The sequence below is a fragment of the Chiloscyllium plagiosum genome, chromosome 12 (genome assembly GCF_004010195.1).
Source record: "Chiloscyllium plagiosum isolate BGI_BamShark_2017 chromosome 12, ASM401019v2, whole genome shotgun sequence".
Lineage (NCBI taxonomy): Eukaryota > Metazoa > Chordata > Chondrichthyes > Orectolobiformes > Hemiscylliidae > Chiloscyllium > Chiloscyllium plagiosum.
Window position 1 is genome coordinate 2,396,357 of NC_057721.1, and position 18,965 is coordinate 2,415,321.

The window sequence follows — 18,965 nt, forward strand, 5'->3', positions numbered from 1 at the left end:
AGGACTGGAAAATTGCTAATGTGACACCCCTATTTAAAAAGGGAGTAAGGCAAAAGATGGAAAATTATAGACCGATTAGCCTAACCCCCGTGGTGGGTAAGATCCTGGAATCCATTGTGATGGATGAAATTTCTGAATAGAGAACAACCTCAATTATCTGAATGGGGTGGCCGGGGAGTATTTTCTATGGATAACTGATTGTGCAGATAACGGACAAAGTTTTTACGGGACCTTGAGATCTTGTTCTGATAATCCGAATGTTCGGATAATTGACATATGGATAACTGAGGTTGTTCTGTACTTGGAAGTGTAGGGTAAAATCGCGCAAAGTCAGCATGGCCTCATCAAGGGGAGGTCATGCCTGACAATTCTGCTGGAATTCTTTGAGGAAGTAATGAGCAGGATAGACCAAGGAAAGCCAATGAATGTTATCCAGCTGGACTTCAAGAGGCCTTTGACAGGGTGCTACACAGGAGGCTACTGAGTAAGATAAGGGCCCATGGTGTCAGAGACAAGGTACTAGCATGGATAGAAGCCTGGCTGTCTGGCAGGAAGCAGAGAGTGGGGATAAAAGGGTCCTTTTCAGGATGGCAGTTGGTGACAAGTGGTGTTCCGCAAGGCTCAGTGTTGGGACCACAACCTTTTACTTTATACAGTAACAATCTAGATGAAGGAACTGAGGGGATTCTGGCTCGGTTTGCAGACAATACAAAGATAGATAGAGGGACAGGTAGCATTGAGGAGGTGGGAGGCTGCAGAAGGATTTGGAGAGGTTGGAGAGTGGGTAAATAAGTGGCAGATAGAGTACGATGTGGGAAAGTGTGAGGTCATGCACTTTGATAGGAAGAGTAGAGGATGGACTATTGTCTCAATGGGGAAAAAACTCATAAATCTGAAGGGCAAAGAGACTTGGGAGTTCCAGTCCAGGATTCTTTCATGGTAAACTTGCAGGCTGAGTCAGTAGTTAGGAAGGCAAATGTAATGATGGCATTTAGTTTGAGAGGACTTGAATATAAAAGCAGGATATACTTCTGAGGCTCTGTAAGGCTATGGTCAGACTATGTTTGGACTATTGTGTGCATAATTTTGGGCCCCATATTTCAGGAAGGATGTACTGGCCCTGGAGTGTGTTCAGAGGAGGTTCACAAGAATGGTCCCAGGAATGAAAATGTAACATATGAGGAACATTTGAGGAGTCTGGATTTATATTCGATGGAGTTTAGAAGGATGAGGGGGGGATCTAATTGAAACATACAGAATACTCAACGGCATGTTGGGAAGGTGTTTCCATTGGTCAGACAGACTATGACCCAAGGGCGCAACCTTAGAGTAAAGGGAAGACCTTTTAGAATGGAGATAAGGAGAAACTTCTTCAGCCAGAGAGTGGTGAATCTATGAAACTCAATACCACAGAAGGCTGTGGAGGCTGGGTCATTGAGTATATGTAAGATTGCGATAGATAGGTCCTTGAATATCAAAGGGATTAAGGGTTACAGGGAGAAAGCAGGAGAATGGGGTGGAGAAACTTGTCAGCCATGACTGAATGGCGGAGCAGACCTCAATGGGCTGAATGGCCTATTTCCTGCTCCTATGTCTTATTGTCTTAAGGTAATTGATCAGCCAACTGTGCCAGCCACAAATAGTGCGTACCCACCTCTGCACTGCCTCCTTATACAACTCTGTCGCGGTTGGCACAGGACCATCAACAAAACGTGTTGCTACTGTATTTGAATGCCACGTTTGTGAAAATCTGGAACACGCTGGCTGGAGTAACTGGCAGAGCATCTGCAGTTCTGATGAATACAGCTCTGCTCATTTCACTCATCTGTGTTGGAGGGAGTTCACTGTGCTGTGTTTCTGGGACTCAAGAGCATCACTTGGCTCTCGGTTTGGACTTCTAGCTGAGAAATGGACGTAGCTGGCAGCAAAGTGGGAATGTTTCTCCTGTCAATAACCCGATGAGTCAGGAAATGAAAGAAAGACTTGCGTTTACATTGTGTCTCTCATCTCAAAGGTGCTTTTTTAACATTACAGAACTTTCAGTGCAGTTACTGCTGTGAGACAGAAAATAATTGGTGTGCGGCAAGCTCCAACAAACAGTATTGTGATAGTGAGCACATTAATCTGGTCTCAGTGACGTTAATCGAGGGATAAATATTGACCAAAGACCCTGAAGTTAAGTTGCCTGATTTTCTTCAAGCACTGACTTCATGTACTCCCCGTCTCCAAGTCCTCCCTGAACTCTGAAGTGATGTACTGTTCTGACAGTGTGAGGCTTTGCTGATGCCTGAGAATTTCTCTTTCAATACAAACAGAGGAAATATAAGCAGCAAGAGGCCATTCAGCCCTTTGATCCTGCTCTGCCATTCCATATGATCATGGCTGACCGTCCAACTCAGTATCCTAGTCTCGCTTTTGCTTTTGATCCCTTTAGCGCTAGGAACTGCATCTAATTCCTTTGTGAAAATATTCAATGGTTTGACCTCAACCGCCCTCTGTGGTCGTGAATTCCAGAGGCTGACCACTCTGTGGGTGAAGAAACGTTTCCTTATCTCAGTCCTAAATGGCCTATTCCGTATCCTTAGACTCTTATCCCTGGTTTTGGATTCCCTGCTCGTCCGGAACATCCTCCCTGTGATTATCCTGTCCAGTTCTGTTGGAATTTTATAGGTTTCTGTGAGATCCCTCCCTTCATTCTTCGAGACTGTGGTGAATATAGTCCGAACCGACTCAGTCTCTCTTCATATGTCAGTCTTGCCGTCGCAGGAATCAGTAATGGAAAACCTGTGCTGCAGCCCTCCATCACCTGAACATCCTTCCTCAGGTGGAGAGACCCAACTGCACATAGTACTCCAGGTGTAGTGTCATCCTGCACAATTGCAGCAAGACATCCTTGCTCCAGTGCTCAAAGCCTTTTACCCATGAAGGCCAGCACACTATCTACTTTCTTTACCGCCTGCTCCACCTGCACACTTACTTTCAGTGACTGGTGCACAAGGTCCAGTACAGGGCTCATTACATCTCCCTCTTTCCCAATCTATCACCATTCAGATCATCCACTTTGCTGTTTAGCTACCAAAGTGGATAACCTCACATTTATCTGCACTGTACTGCATCCACCATTTGTTTATCCCCTCATTCGACTTGTCTTTGATTCTTGGGCGTGTCGGTGCGAAGACGAGCTGCAGAAGGCACAGTCAATGACATTAAGCCTGAGAGTTCACCTTGATGATGTGTCCCTAAGGTGCAACTGTTGAGCTGGGCCTGTACTGGTGGTGCGAGATGTCAGGGAGAGAGGTCTTATCTCCTGACTAGAACCGGCAAGCCCAGCAGCTCAGAGTTCACCCATGTTGCAGAGACAAAGTGGCTCTTCCCCTTCTGAACCGGGTCGCGTGAAAAGCCTGCTTTGGCCGAGGGAGTCTGTGACAGTTTGGAGCGAGTCATGCTCGACCGGCTGCCCTCATCTTTAAACCATGTGTGGCTGAGGAAACAGATAGCAACCAGAATGGATGCGCTCAATCTTCTGCAAGAGCCGTCGTGGTTCTAGTAAGGAGGAAAGGGTGGGTCTATTCCCCCTGTGGACCCACTCATAACCCCAACCCTATCTTGGTGGCATTGGTTGGAGGGAATCACAAACATGATGCAGAACCTCTTTTTTGGAATGACGGAACATGATAATGAAAGCCGGCTTGGTTTTATAATTCACTTCTGTAGTTACGTTCTTAACGTTTCCCATACTTAACAGGATAGGGAACACAGAGTATCAGATGGATGACCAAGCCTTAAACTAGAATTTCTACATATTGTAACCTGTCAGTCCCTTTCCAGTTATTCCTAAACGCATGAGTATGTGGTCGGGGGCATCAAGGAATAGGATCAGGAGTAGCGAGTCAGCCCTCTCTAGCCTGCTCCGTTGATCAATAGGATCACGGATAATCTGACATTGCACATGTCCACCTTCCTGCTCTTTTCAATCATCCTTGATCAAAAATCTATCTATCTTAGCCCTAAATATACACAAGGACTCTACCCCCACAGCTCTCTGTGGAAAGGCATTCCAAAGACTCTCAACCCTCTGAGTGAAGGAATTCTTCCTCATCCCAGTCTTAAATTGGCACCCCTTTATTCGGAGACTGCACCCTCTGGTCCTAGACCCTCCCACGAGGGGAAACATCCTCACAACATTTACCTTGTCAAGCTCCTTAAGAATCCTGTACGTCTCAGTGAGGTTTCCTCTCATTCTTCTAACCTTCAGCGAGTAGAATCCCAACCTGTTTCGCTTTCACTCATAAGACAATCTCTCTTCAGCCCGGGGATCATCTCAGTGAGTCTACTCTGAACCGCCTCCAGTGAAATGATATCTTTCCATTAATAAGGGGACCAAAACTGCTCACAGTGCTCCTGATGTGGTCGCACCAAACCGTGATAAGACTTCCTCTAATACTCCAACAGCCTTCAAATAAGGGGCAACATTCCACGACCTTGCTGATTACCTGCTGCAGTGTGCTAGCTTTCTGTATCTTGTGCACAATACCCCCTTTGTGTTGCAGCTTCCTGCTGTTTCTCTCCATTTAAATAATCCTCTGTTCTTTGGTTCACCCTTCCAAAATGAGCAACTTCACATTCTCCCACATTATGCTTCATTTGTCAACTTTTACCCCACTGATTTAACCTAGCAATATCTCTCTGAAAACTGCTTGTATCCCCCTCTCAACCTGCTTTTCCACCTTTTTTTGTCGCTGTTGGCAAATTTGCCTACAATCCATTTGCTTCCTTCCTCCAAGTCATTAATATATATTGTAAACAGTTGCAGACCTAGCACTGATCCCTTTGGAACCCTTGGTCACATGTCACCAACCTTATCCCCACTCGCTGATTCCTGTTTATTAGCCAATTCTCTTCCATGTCAATATGCTACCTCCCACACCGTGGGCTCTTATCTTATGCGTTAATCTTTTGTGAGGTGCCTTGTTGAACATCCCTGGACACCCAAATACAGCACCATACATACTCTGGTTGTAATTCCCTTGGAAACCTCTAAGTTAGACAGAAACGAATTCCCTTTCATAAAACCATGCTGACTCTGCTCCATTAGGTTATGCTTTTTCCAAGCGTTCTGCTGTTAGTTCCTTAGCAATTCATTCCAACAATGGATGTTAGACTAATTGACCCATAGTAACCTGCATTTTGCCTCCTTTCCTTTTTGAATAGGACTTGTCAGATTGGCAGTTTTCTAATCCTTCAATCATCCCAAGAATTTTTACAAAATTACAACCAATGTGTCCACTGCCTCTGTAGCTACTTCTTTTAGGATCTGAGGATGGAAGCCATCAGGACCAGGGGACTCGTTGACTTTCGCTCCATGAGTTTGTCTAATGCTACTTCTCTGGTGATAGTGACGGTTCTTCATTCCTCCCCCATGTTCTTTAGTACTAATGGGATATCCAAGTATCTTCTGTAGTAAAGACTGCTGCAAAATATCTGTTCAACTCCCCTGTTATTTCATGGCTCTGATTAGATTAGATTCCCTACAGTGCGGGGACAGGCCCTTCAGCCTGACCAGTCCACACCGATCCATCGAAGAGTAACCCACCCAGACCCGTTTGCCTCTGACTAATGCGCTTATCACGATGAGCGATTTAGCGTGGCCAATTCACCTGACCTGCACATCTTTGCATTGTGGGAAGAAACCGGAGCACCCGGAGGAAACTCACGCAGACACGGGGAGGATGTGCAAACTCCACACAGACAGTCGCCCGAGGCTGGAATTGAACCTGGGACCCTGGCGCTGTGAGGCAGCAGTGCTAACCACTGAGCCACCGTGCTGCTTCAAAATACAGTGCTGTGCTCTTGAACCTTCCTCCACAAAGCTCAGAGCCACTTAACGCTTTTGCTGCCTTCCCCTCAGCGCTGAATACCTGCTGAAAATAACAGGGATGGACAAGGGCCTGGGCCAGGAGGGTACAGACCAGGCCGACAGGAAGGGAGTCTCCCTGAGGCAGCCTTCTCTCCCCAGAGCCACACGTTCCCAGCCAACACAGGTCCCCAAAACTGTTACCCCAGATTCATTTTCTAAGGGATCTATGTTCACTTTGACCTCTGTCTTCCATTTTATATATTTAAAGACGCTCTTATTGTCAGTTTTTATATTTCTCACTAGTTTGCCCTCAATATTTTTTTCTTTGACTTTATTATTTGATTAGTCGTCTTTTGTTGAATTTATCTCAGTCTTTGTGTTATCACTGACTTTGACCTCTTTATATGGTTTTTCTTTCAACTTATTCCTCCCATTAACATCCTTGGCTAGCCATGCTTGGGATTTCCTTCTCTAGAATCTTTCCTCCTCTCTGGAATGTATATTTGCTCAAAGTCATGGCTTAATCTCCTCAAATGCCTGCCACTGCTTGCTTTCGGTCCTTCCTGCTCATCTAAACCCCCCCCTCCCCAAATCCACTTTAGCTAATTCTACCCTCATTTCATTGTAATTCCCTTTATTTAAGTTAAGCACAGTTGTTTTCAACCCAAGTTTCTCACACTTAAACTGAATATTAAATTCTATAATGTTATGATCACTACTGCCTTGGGGATCTTTTACTCTGACTTTATTAAACCTGCCTCATTACCCATTGTAATACCAACGGTGTGGGTTCAATTCCCATCACCAGTTTGAGATTACCATGAAAGACTCTCCTTCTCAACCTCTCCCCTCGCCTGAGGGCTGGTGGCCCTCAGGTTAAATCCCCACCCTATGGTGGTGACACAGCATTACCCTTTACCAGATCCAGGAATGCCTGCTCCTGGATGACTTCATGACATGGAAAACTATTCTTACCAAAGGTGAATTCATTGTCATACCTACCTTTTCCAACTTGACTGACCTAATCAACATGAAGATGAAAGTCACCCATAATTATTGCTCCCTTCTTTTTACATGCTCCTATCATTTGTTGATTGATAGCGTTTCTACAATGTGGTTATTGTCTGGGGGTGATCTATACCCTGTTCCTATTGGTGTCTTCTTTCCCACATAAAGTCTAAATCATCCGAGTCTAAATCATCTCTCACAATTGTCCTCATTTCATCTCTTATTAACAATGCTGCCTCACCACTTTTTCCTTCCTCCTGCCTTTCTGCAAGGTCAAATATCCTTGAATGTTAAATTCCCAGTTTTGTTCTCATTGTAACCGTGTTTCTGTAATGATCGCAAGATCATATCCGTTTACCTCCACTTGTACCGTCCATTCACCTACATGGAACTGACATTCTTTCATCTAGCTCCACGATCCTCTGTTTCTCAGCTCTCACATATCAGGATGGGCCATTCAGCCCCACGAGTCTGTGATGCCGCGCAGTGAGACTATGGCTGAGCTGAGACCAAGCACCCTGCAGCAGATATGTGACTCATGTTAGGTGCTTTTCAGTGGGCTTTCAGCAGTTATACAGCTATTGTCAGGGCAGTGAAGGAGAAGTAAGGGTCTTCCCTGTATCAATTGATCTCCGGAAACCAGGAATGTTCAATCTAAAGCAATACTTTGTCATCCCTTATTCTTGTGAATGATCCATCCCTCTCTTTCTGTAGAGCTATTGGAAATCCCAATTGATGAAGAAAAGGAAATTGAAGTGGTGCAGAAGGCAAAACTGCTTTATCAGTCATGCATGAATGAGAGTGAGTACTTTTGTTTGATTTGATTTATTATCGTTACATACCGAGATACAGTGAAAAGTATTATTTTGCATGTTATCCTAAGTCATACCTGACATAAGTTCATCGGGGTAACAGGAGAAAGTGAGGACTGCAGATGTTGGAGATCAGAGCTGAAAATGTGTTGCTGGAAAAGCGTTGCAGGTCAAGAAGGCGGTGCTGAGTCTGAGGGTTGGGACTGAGAAAAGGTGGGGGGAGGGGAAAGCTGGAGAAGTCTGAGTTCACCCCTTGTGGTTGGAGGGTTCCTAGGCGGAAGATGAGGCGCCTTCCACCTCTTTCCACCTATCACATTTCCAACCCCCCTCCCCCAAGTCCCTCCTCCCTACCTTTTATCTTAGCCTGCTTGGCAATTTTCCTCATTCCTGAAGAAGGGCTCATGCTCGAAACATCGATTCTCCTGCTCCTTGGATGCTGCCTGACCTGCTGCGCTTTTCCAGCAACACATTTTCAGCTCATCGGGGTAACAGAACAGAATGCAGAATATAGTGTTACAGCTACAGAGAAGGTGCAGAGACAGAGCAACCTGAATGAGAGGTCTAATCAAAAGTCTGATAACAGCAGGGAAGAAGCTGTTCTTAAATCTGGTGCAGGATTTTCAAACTTTTGTACCTTCTGCCCGATGGAAGAAGTTGGAAGGGGTGGGGGTGGTCTTCGATGATGTTGGCTGCTTTCCAGAGTCAGAGGGAAGTGTAGATGGAGTCAGTGGATGGAAGGTTGGTTTTCATGGTGGCCACACACTGGTGTAGCCAAGGCTAAAGGCTCTTCTGGGGACTTGCACCAAATTGTACATCTTGGCCAATTCTGTATCAATGGTGTTGAGGAGGAGATGATTGAAAGCCTCAAGATCCTCGGAGTAAATGTCACTAACACTTTGTTCTGGTCCATCCACCTCAACATTACAGTCAAGAAAGCACATCAACGCTGTGTTCACAATTCTCTGTAATTTCTTGTGTTCTTGGACAGAGAGGTTACGGTGGTGAATCTATAAAAGTTGGCAAAAGTCCATGTGAACAAGCTGAATTTCCTTAGTCTTCTGGGGATGTAGAGGCGTTGATGTGCTTTCTTGACTGTAATGTGGCTACACCAGTGTGTGGCCACCATGAAAACCAACCTTCTATCCACTGACTCCATTCACACTGTGACCTTAGTTTGATCTAAACCTCAACGAAATGAAGCATTTGGATGCTTAATCTTTACTGGCTTTTGGGACAGGGTAAATCACCATGATATAACTGACACACAGACACAGAGGAGAGAGATGGTGGTGTAATCACACAGTCGCTGTGATCCAGTGTATTATTCTGTAACACTGGTTCCCATTGCATCAATGGAATGTACACCTCAGTGAATGAATCTGTGATCGAAGAAGCCATTCTCAGTCATGGTGAGCAGCATCAATGGGTGCGAAGCTCTCTGGAAGAGAAGTCAACCATTTTCACCTGGTCTAGCCGATACGTGACCCCAGATCTAAGTGAGGTTAACTGCCCCCAACGAAGCCCTGACATGCAGGGCACTCAGTTCAAGAGTAATTAGGGAAGGATAACTAATGCTGGCAACACCCACATGCCCATGACAGAATAAAGAGAAGGTTCGGTAGTTCAGCGGTTAGCACTCCTGCCTCACAGCACCAGGGACCCAGGTTCGATTCCACCCATGGGTGACTGTCTGCGGGAGAGTTGCATGTTCTCCCCATGGCTGTGCAGGATCGGGGGCGAAGGTATTATGGGGGAGGGTGTGTGGCAGTGCGCGTGCCTGTGTGGGGGATTAGGTGTGGTGTGTTGGAGGGGGGGGGCGGTGCTGCAGGTGGGGTTGGTGGGTGTGAAGTGGGGGACTGAGGGAGTGTGGGTGTGAAGGAAAGGGGTGTGACTGGGTAGGGGTGCAGGGTGGGTCCAGGTCTGCTGCACGTCCCGTCAGCGACCTGTGTGTGTGGGTGAGCTCACCTCTTCTTCCCCACCATCCACCATTCTCTCTTTGGCTCTGTGGTTAGGTGCTATCGAGCGGGAAGATTCCAAACCCTTGCTAAAGTTTCTGAAGCAGCCACATTTACGCTGGCCTGTGCTCGAGACCAACAATGGGCCTGAGGGTACCTGGAAGGAGGAGGACTTCAACCTTTTGGAGATGTTAGCTTTCCTCCGTGGAAAATACAACAGCGGTATTTTCATTCAATTGTTTGTTGGAACTGATGACAAAAACTCCAACGAGCACATCTTCAAGGTCAGTGAAAGTGCCAGTTTGTTCATGTATTTTATGTCGATCTAATTTACCTCAAACCAATGCTAAGGGGACACAAGTCATAAATCTACAATTGTTATACGTACAGTGCTTTACAATAACTCTTCTGGTTTGAAATATTGCTCCACAGCTCTGACTTTTCAGGACTTCCTCAGAAAGCCTGTTTACGTTTCTCTCGCAGGCCTCTCCCAGGCTTAAGCAATCTAGGACAGTGAACATAGATCAGTCGACAGACTAACAAAATAGAACACAGGGTCAATAAAACCATTGAACACCACAGTGCCAGATGGCAATAGTTATCCGAGAGAGAGACAGACAGACAGACAGTGTCACAGTCATTCCCCACAACCTGTTTTCCTACATTAGCCAGCCTTCAAAGATCCTTCAATCCATCCAAGATCTTTCATTCTCTCTCACTCTCTCTCTCGCACATACCCTCTCTCACATCTGCTCTCACACTCTGTCTCTCTCTGCCTCTCTCATACTCATTCTCTCACACTCACTCTCACTCTGACTCTCTCTCTCTCTCTCTACCTCTTTCTCCCTCCCTCCCCCTCTCAACCTCTCTCTTCAGGAAATGATCTTCACTGCAAAATGCCTCAGGAAAGGGGCACTTCACCCTATGCCCTCTTCCACTGTGGGGTGCCACGTTTAGATTTGGGGACTGGTGAAGCAGAGGGTCTCCCTTTTGTTGAAATAACCTTTGACTCTCGACTTCAGAAAGAGGTGGAGTTGATTTATTCTTGGGATCCTGGCCAGTATTTATCCCACCACAACCGCTGACAAATGGAAATGGGTTGGGAATTGTGTGTGAACATCCAGCTCGCACAGTAACTGATCCTGATACGCTTTGAGTTGGTGGCAAAGGGTTTTTACCTTGACAGTGAAAAGTTTTATTTTGCGTGCAGTACAGGCAGATCAAAGGGTGATTGAACAGAGCGAGGAATATACAGTTACAGCTGCAAAGAAGATGCACACAAAGCAAGATCTGTACTAGATTTGAAATTTGAGAGGTCCATTCAGAAGTTTAATATCACCGGGGAAGAAGCGTCTCTTGAACTTGTTGGTACGTGTGCTTCAGCTTTTGGATCTTCTGCCTGACAGAAGAGGTTGGAAGCGATTCTCACCAGGGTGGGAGGGGTCACTGATGATGTTGACTAACTTCCTGAGGCAGCAGGAAGTGAAGATGGAGTCATTGGATGGAAGGATGATCTGCATGATGGTCTGGGCTGTGTTCACAGCTCTCTGCAGTTTGTTATGGTCCTGGGCAGAGCAGTTGCCACACTAAGCTGTGATGCATCCAGATAGAATGCTATCTATGGTGCATCTATTAAAATTGATCAGAGTCTGTAAGAATTTCCTACCGTCCTGAGGAAGTAGAGACATTGTTATGCATCCTTGGGTGGTCCAGGAGAGATTATTGGTAATTGTCACTCCTCGGAACTTGAAACTCTTGACTGTCTTCACCTCAGCTCAATTGATGTAGATAGGGATGTGGATTGACCTGGATAGATATTGAAATGAATGGTAAAGCCCTCCTTACACTAGATCCAGTGAATTAAGGCTTTGTGCAAGGAGCCTCTAAGCTCAAGGAACTCAATTTGGTTCATAATGGAACTCTCAACCCCTTTTGCGAGTCCCACATTAGATAGTGATATTTTTCTGAAGCATTTTTAACTTGTTTTTAAGCACTGTGATTAAAAACAAGTTAAAAATGCTTCAGAAAAATATCACTATCTAATGTGGGACTCGCAAAAGGGGTTGAGAGTTCCATTATGAACCAAATTGAGTAGATATCACAATTGTAGATATCACAATTGATTCTCTGTATTAGGTGCCCAACAATCTCCTTTTCTGAGTACTTATTTAAATAATTTACTAGACTGTTGGAAGCCTGTTTCACATTTACTAAAAGAGGGGCTAGAAACGAGAATCTGCTGTTGGATAAGGGCTAAACAGACTTAAAAATAGGTAACAAGAGCTTTATTGTTAGTCTGTGTAATTCCAACTTGTTTGCTTTAATACTGCCAGGTAATTTCTGACATTGGCACCGAGACTGTAACTCAACATGCACAGGAAGTGTTCCACCGAATAAACAGCCAATTTATTCAGAATCAATAGCATTGAGATTCAGATTATGTGTTTATTCATTCCAGCGCTATTTGATTATTGCTGTAGAAAGATGTATGCCATGAGCCGTACAGCATGGAAACAGACCCTTCGGTGAAACCAGTCCCTGCCGAACATCATCCCAAACTAAACCCGTCCCATCTGCCTCCTGAAGCTTTTTGTTTTGCACACGTCAGGACAGCGTTACAAGAAGACCAAATTTAAAAGGGATTTGTACAGCAGGGTATGGATGGGTCGGCAAGTTGACATCACTGTTTGTGGAACTTCACCAAAGGTCCGTTTTGAATTAGAACCCAAAGCATTTACTCGTGAAATGGCAGGACCGTTCAGTTCTGCAGAAGTAACCGAAACCACATTTAAAAGGCTGCAATGGTTTTGCAGACGCAAAACATCAGAGAGGCCTTAACTGCGAGTGGTATGTTTGAGCAGATTGGGACTGCAGACTGACATTGTTCACTGTCTCTCTTTATTTAAAACAGCTGGATCAAGGGTCAGTGTTTCTGCCGTCTGAGGAAGACTATCTGACTAACAGCACTGAGGCAGAAAAGGTGACTCGTTTTTCATTGCTACTGGAATACAGAGAATAATTGATGTGTCTTAAGTCAGTTAAGGGAGTGTTAAAACTGCTTGTAAATTAAGGAGCTGACAGAAGGCAAAATTTTAAACATGCATGCCACATGGGTGTTACGTTATACCACCTCACTAAGAGACACTCCAATCACTACCCCTTGATATCACTGAATCCGCTGCTATCAATGTCTTGGGGGTGACCATTGACCAGAAACTGAACCGGATTCGCCATATAAACACAGTGGCTGCAAGAGCAGGAGGAAAGCTCGGAATACTGTGGCAAGTTACTCATCTCCTGATTTCCGAAGCCTATTCACAAGTCAGGAATGTGATAGAATATTCCCCACTTACCTGGATGGGTGCAGCTCCAACGATAGTCGAAGTTTGACACCATCCAGGACAAAGCAGCCACTTGATTGGGATTGGGATACACACAGAGTGTACATTACACAGAGGGTGGTAGGTGCCTGGGGAGGTGAGTTGCCAGCAGAGGTGGTAGAGGCAGGCACGGGGGATTCATTTAGGATGCATCTGGACAGATGCAGGAGTAGGTGGGGAGCAGAGGGATACAGATGCTTAGAAATTGGGCGATAGGTTTAGACAGTGGATTTGGATTGGCACAGGCTTGGAGGGCCGAAGGGCCTGTTCCTGGGCTGTAAATTTTCTCTCTCCTGTGTTCTTTGATTGGTACCTCATTCACTGTCTCTACCACTGGCACACAGTAAACATCAGTGTGTACTATCTACAAAATGCACAACAGAAATTCACCAAGGATCCTCAGACAGCACCTTCCAATCCCACAACCACTTCCATCTAGAACGACAAGGGCAGCAGATACATGGGAACACCACCCCTGCCAGTTTCCTTCCAAGCCACACGCCATCCTGATTTGGAAACATATCGCTGTTCCTTCACTGTCACTGGGTCAAAATCCTGGAACTGCCCCCCTAACAGACCATTCGGCCAATGGGCTGCAGCAGTTCAAAGGTGGCTTTGGGGAGTCAGCGAGTGAGCTACTTGCTGCAGAATTCCTTCGTTCTGACCGGTTAATATAGCCACTGCTCTTTTATATGACTTAGAACATAGAACATAGAACAATACAGCACAGAACAGGCCCTTCGGCCCACGATATTGTGCCGAAAATCTAACCTAGATTAAGTACCCATCCATGTACCTATCCAAATGCCGCTTAAAGGTCGCCAATGATTCCGACTCTACCACTCCCACGGGCAGCGCATTCCATGCCCCCACCACTCTCTGGGTAAAGAACCCACCCCTGACATCTCCCCTATACCTTCCACCCTTCACCTTAAATTTATGTCCCCTTGTAACACTCTGTTGTACCCGGGGAAAAAGTTTCTGACTGTCTACTCTATCTATTCCTCTGATCATCTTATAAACCTCTATCAAGTCACCCCTCATCCTTCGCCGTTCCAACGAGAAAAGGCCGAGAACTCTCAACCTATCCTCGTACGACTTCCTCTCCATTCCAGGCAACATCCTGGTAAATCTTCTCTGCACCCTCTCCAAAGCTTCCACATCTTTCCTAAAGTGAGGCGACCAGAACTGCACACAGTACTCCAACTGTGGCCTAACCAAAGTCCTGTACAGCTGCAACATCACTTCACGACTCTTGAATTCAATCCCTCTGCTAATGAACGATAATACTCCATAGGCCTTCTTACAAACTCTATCCACCTGAGTGGCAACCTTCAAAGATCTATGTACATAGACCCCAAGATCCCTCTGTTCCTCCACCTGACTAAGAACCCTACCATTAACCCTGTATTCCGCATTCTTATTTGTTCTTCCAAAATGACTTCATGAGATTTTATTTTGTTCAGGTGATCAAACAAGTTGGAATGTAAGGAGTGCCTTAGATGGGAAGGGAGAGATTGAGAGGGTCATGAAGGGAATTAAAAGCAAGATGTTGAAGGGTATGGCCGCCAGTGTTTGGGCAGCATGCACAGTCAGCAGGCTGAGGGAGGTTACAGAGAGAGGAAGGAGGTGTTGGAGATAATTTATTCGTATTAAATTAATCTTTCAGAGGGTTTGCAGCACTCCTAACATGAACCTGGCAATGGCTATTTGGAGAAGGAACCCAGACTCGTTATAATCAATGTGGTGTTGCTATTCATAGTGACTTGCAGGCTGACAGTCTTTGATGCAAAGTATATGGTTTGGGCTCTGGGAACTGTTCTCTATGACACTCTCTTTCCAGTCCAGGCATGCCCTGCTGGAGCTGATGATTGATATCGCTGTCCTCCTCGGAGCTGATACCACCACGGCTCAGATTGACATGGAATCCATCCTGGAGTTCGAGACCAAGGTCGCAAAGGTCAGTGCGATAGCCCAGTAATACAGCAGGGTAGATGTCAAGGTCATCGGCATACATTGAAAACAGGTTAGATCTTTTCGAAAAATGAACCGAATGGTTCTGAGGTGGAAGAGCAGGGGGTGAGGAGATGTACATTAAGGATTGTCTGAGGTGGAAGAGCAGGGGGTGAGGAGATGTACGTTAAGGATTGTCTGAGGTGGAAGAGCATGGGGTGAGGAGATGTACGTTCAGGATTGTCTGAGGTGGAAGAGCAGGGGGTGAGGAGATGTACGTTAAGGATTGTCTGAGGTGGAAGAGCATGGGGTGAGGAGATGTACATTAAGGATTGTCTGAGGTGGAAGAGCAGGGGGTGAGGAGATGTACGTTCAGGATTGTCTGAGGTGGAAGAGCAGGGGGTGAGGAGATGTACGTTCAGGATTGTCTGGTAGCACAGACTGGGGTACGGCTGAAGGAAGACGCATTCGTCAAAATATTTCGTCTTTCGCTCATCAGGACCATTGGAAAGAATGTCAAAGTAAAGAGAAAGCAATATTTGAAGCCCATGAGAGCGTGCTGATTGGTTGGCAGATTGGCCGTGAAGAATACCACAACCAATCAACGCATTCTTTCCATAGAGTATGAAATGATGTTTTCCCTTTACCTTGGTATTTCTTGCAAATTATCCTGATAAGCACAAGATGAAACATTTCCACAAAAGAAACGTAAACAGTGAGACGTATTGAAATGGGTAGAGTCAGAGACTTTGGAGGTAGATGGTGGCCAGTGCGATGTAGTATAAAGGGTTAATTTGAAAATATAAGTAAGATAGTTTACATCATTGGGACATGATATACGATCACATGACCACAAGGGGATGGTGCTTTTTCCAGCACAATCTTTTATTCACCTCAGCCACAGAGTGTGAAATAGAAATGTTGTTTGTACATTGTATGTTCCATGTAACATCATGGCCATATACATTCCTGGCTTTGTTGTACTAATAGAGGAGAGCAACAGAGTTGGCTGGGGTAAGGGAACTGTTCAAATGTCTCTCCCACTTAACTCGAGGTGCTACCAGAGAGATTAAGATCATGTGGCAACGCATTACTTCTTGTGATGGTGTACACTATCTCATTAATGTATTTAACACCATCAAAAGTCATCCTGTATACTGCATCTCCCCTCAAGTCTCAGATTCTAACCTGTAATCTCTACAATACCTTTTGCACATTTTGAGGCTTATTTCAGTGAAAGGGTAAGAACAACGATAATAACAGATGCAAGGGTTTAGCCCAATTTCAGTTGGTTTCATTTGTTCGTTATATTGCTTTGAATCAGTGGGAAGGCTCTAAAGCAAACCGCTCCAGGTTGTACGTTTGAATGCTCCGTTGAGGCACTGTTTACACAGAGCAGTGGCTGTACGCTCCTCACACCTACTTCCACTGAAGGTGTGGAGTGCGTTGGCCCACACAGGACCAGATTTCAGGATGAGAGGGCACATCGATTCAGGGGCAGGTCGCTGTAGATTCTGTTGGGAGAGGTCCTCACCTGCCCGAGCCACACTCCCACAGCAGCTGTTGCTGTTCTGCTGAGCTGCCTAAACCCCTCCCTTCGGCTTAATTGACCTTCTCATTCAGACCAAGGAGGGCAGTTGCTGCCAAGAAGCAGATAGATAATGATCCCCCTCTCTGTAAGTGCACTTCTTATCTCCACACCTGCCCCGACCAACGAAGGCAAGCGTGTCACGTACCTTCTTGATCACCTTATCCACTTGTGTTTCCAATTTCAGGGAACTGTGGACCAGTACGTCTAGCTCCTTCTGTATGTTGATGCATCTAGGGGTTCTGCCATTTACTGTATATTTCTCTCCTGCATTAGAATTAGAATTCCTACAGTGTGGAAACAGGCTCTTCGGCCCAACAAGCCCACACCGACCCTCTGAAGAGTATCCCACCCAGACCCCTTACCCTACTCTATTCCTCTATATTTCCCCTGACTAATGTACCTAACCCTCACATCCCTGAACACTACGGGCAATTTAACTTGGCCAGTTCACCTGACCTGTACATCTTTGGACTGTGGGAGGAAACCGGAGCACCCGGAGGAAACCTACACAGATACAGGGAGAATGTGCAAACTCCACACAGTCAGTCGCCTGAGGCGGGAATTGAACCCGGGTCTCTGGCACTGTGAGGCAGCAGTGCTAACCACTGTGCCACCGTGCCCCTACTAACCGGGCCACCTGTAGTCTCCTCTAACAGGAGTCCTAGCACTGATCCCTGCGGAACAGCACAGGTCACAGATCTCCAATCACAAAAACACCCTTCCCTTGCGACTCTGTCTTCTATGACCAAGCCAGATCTGCATCCATTTTACCAGCTCACCATGGATCCCACATGACTTCACTTTCTGTATCAGCCTGCAATGGTAGACTTTGTCGAAGGTCTTGCTAAAGTCCATGTAGACAACATCGACGACCCTGCCCTCATCAATCATCTTTGTCACTTCCTCAAAAGCCAATCAGGTTTGTGAGACACGACCTTCCCTGAACAAAGTCTTGCTGCCTATCGCTAATAAGTCCATATTTTTCCAAATGTGATTAAATCCTGTCCCTAAGAATCTTCTTCAGAATTTCCCTACCACTGACGTAAGACTCACTGGCCTGTAAGTTCTGAGTTACCCCTGTGGTCCTTCTTAAACAAAGGAACAGTGTTGGCTATCTCCAGTGCTGTGAGACCTCTCCTGTGACTAAAGATTTCTTACGAGCAATCTTCTCAGCAATTTCCTCACCTGCCTCCCTGAACATGTTGCAGTCGACCCTTCAGGTGCTGGGGACTGGTCTACCTTAAAGCTTTTCAAAACACCCAGCTCATCTTCCTTTTTCACATCGACATGCCCTAAAGTATTGTTTTTGTTGTGTTGCCTTAGTCTTGCCAAACCATAGGGGCGGCTCTCTTATTAGAGAGAAGCGACTGGTGGGGATTTAACCTGAGGGCCACCAGCGCCCTCAGGCGAGGGGAGAGGTTGAGAAGGAGAGTCTTTCATGGTAACCTCAAACTGGTGATGGAAATTGAACCCACACACTGTTAGTTCACCTAAAATATCAACACAACACTCGCTTGACTCACCATCCACCATGTCCTCCTCCTTTGTGAACAAATGCAAAGTATTTGTTCAGGACCTCACCCTGATCCTCCTGGCTCCATGCATAACTTCCCTTCTTTGTCCATGAGTGAACCAACCCTTTCCTTAGCTACCCTCTTGTTCCTTATATCCGTACAAAACACCTTGGGATTTTCCTTAATCCTATTTGCCAAGGACAGCTCATGACCCCTTTTAGCCCTTCTAACTCCGTGTCTAAGTTCTTTTTTGCTTTCTTTATTTTATTGGTCACGTCTGTCTGTCTCCAGTTTCTTTCAGTATGCCTCCTGCTTCTTTCTGACTAAGCTCATGATTTCTCTTGTCATCCAGGGTTCCTGAATCTTGTCATCTTCAAGCTTCACTTTCACAGGAACATGCTGGTCCTGAGCTCAATCCAACTGGCCTTTGTAAGATTCCCATCTGACACATGTGGATTTATCCTTAAACATCTGCCTCCAAACTACATTCCCAAGTTGCTGCCTAATGCTTGGAGTTAGCATTCCCCCAGTTTAGTACTTTCACCTGAGGGCTTATCCTTATCCATAAATAACCTCCAGTATTATGGTCATTGTTCCTAAAATGCACTCTCTCTGAAACACCTACCCAGGCTCATTCCCCAGTACCAGGTCTCGTCTGGCCCCTTCCCCAGTTGACAGTGAGGTCCGCAGATGCAGGAGGTCACAGTTGAGAGCGTGGTGCTGGAAAAGCACAGCAGGTCAGGCAGCATCCGAGGAGCAGGAGAATCGAGGTTTCGGGCCGGAGCCCTTCATCAAGGGCTCTCAACCCTTCCCTACCTGGGCTATTTACGTATTGGTTCAAGAAACCCTCCTGGATCCACCTATCAAACCGCCCCCATCCAAACTCCTGGTACTA

At 45.9% G+C, this 18,965-nt stretch overlaps 1 protein-coding gene across 3 annotated transcripts in view; it reads left to right on the top strand.

Moving 5' to 3' along the window:
* phex (phosphate regulating endopeptidase homolog, X-linked) overlaps positions 1 to 18,965 on the top strand; it is a 127,830-nt gene that overhangs the window by 10,380 nt on the left and 98,485 nt on the right. For all 3 annotated transcript variants that reach the window (XM_043700276.1, XM_043700274.1, XM_043700275.1), the window contains exons 2-5: positions 7,580 to 7,666; positions 9,690 to 9,916; positions 12,544 to 12,612; positions 14,856 to 14,972. In XM_043700276.1, coding sequence (XP_043556211.1) covers positions 7,580 to 7,666; positions 9,690 to 9,916; positions 12,544 to 12,612; positions 14,856 to 14,972 — 500 coding nt within the window. The remainder of the gene's footprint in view (positions 1 to 7,579; positions 7,667 to 9,689; positions 9,917 to 12,543; positions 12,613 to 14,855; positions 14,973 to 18,965) is intronic.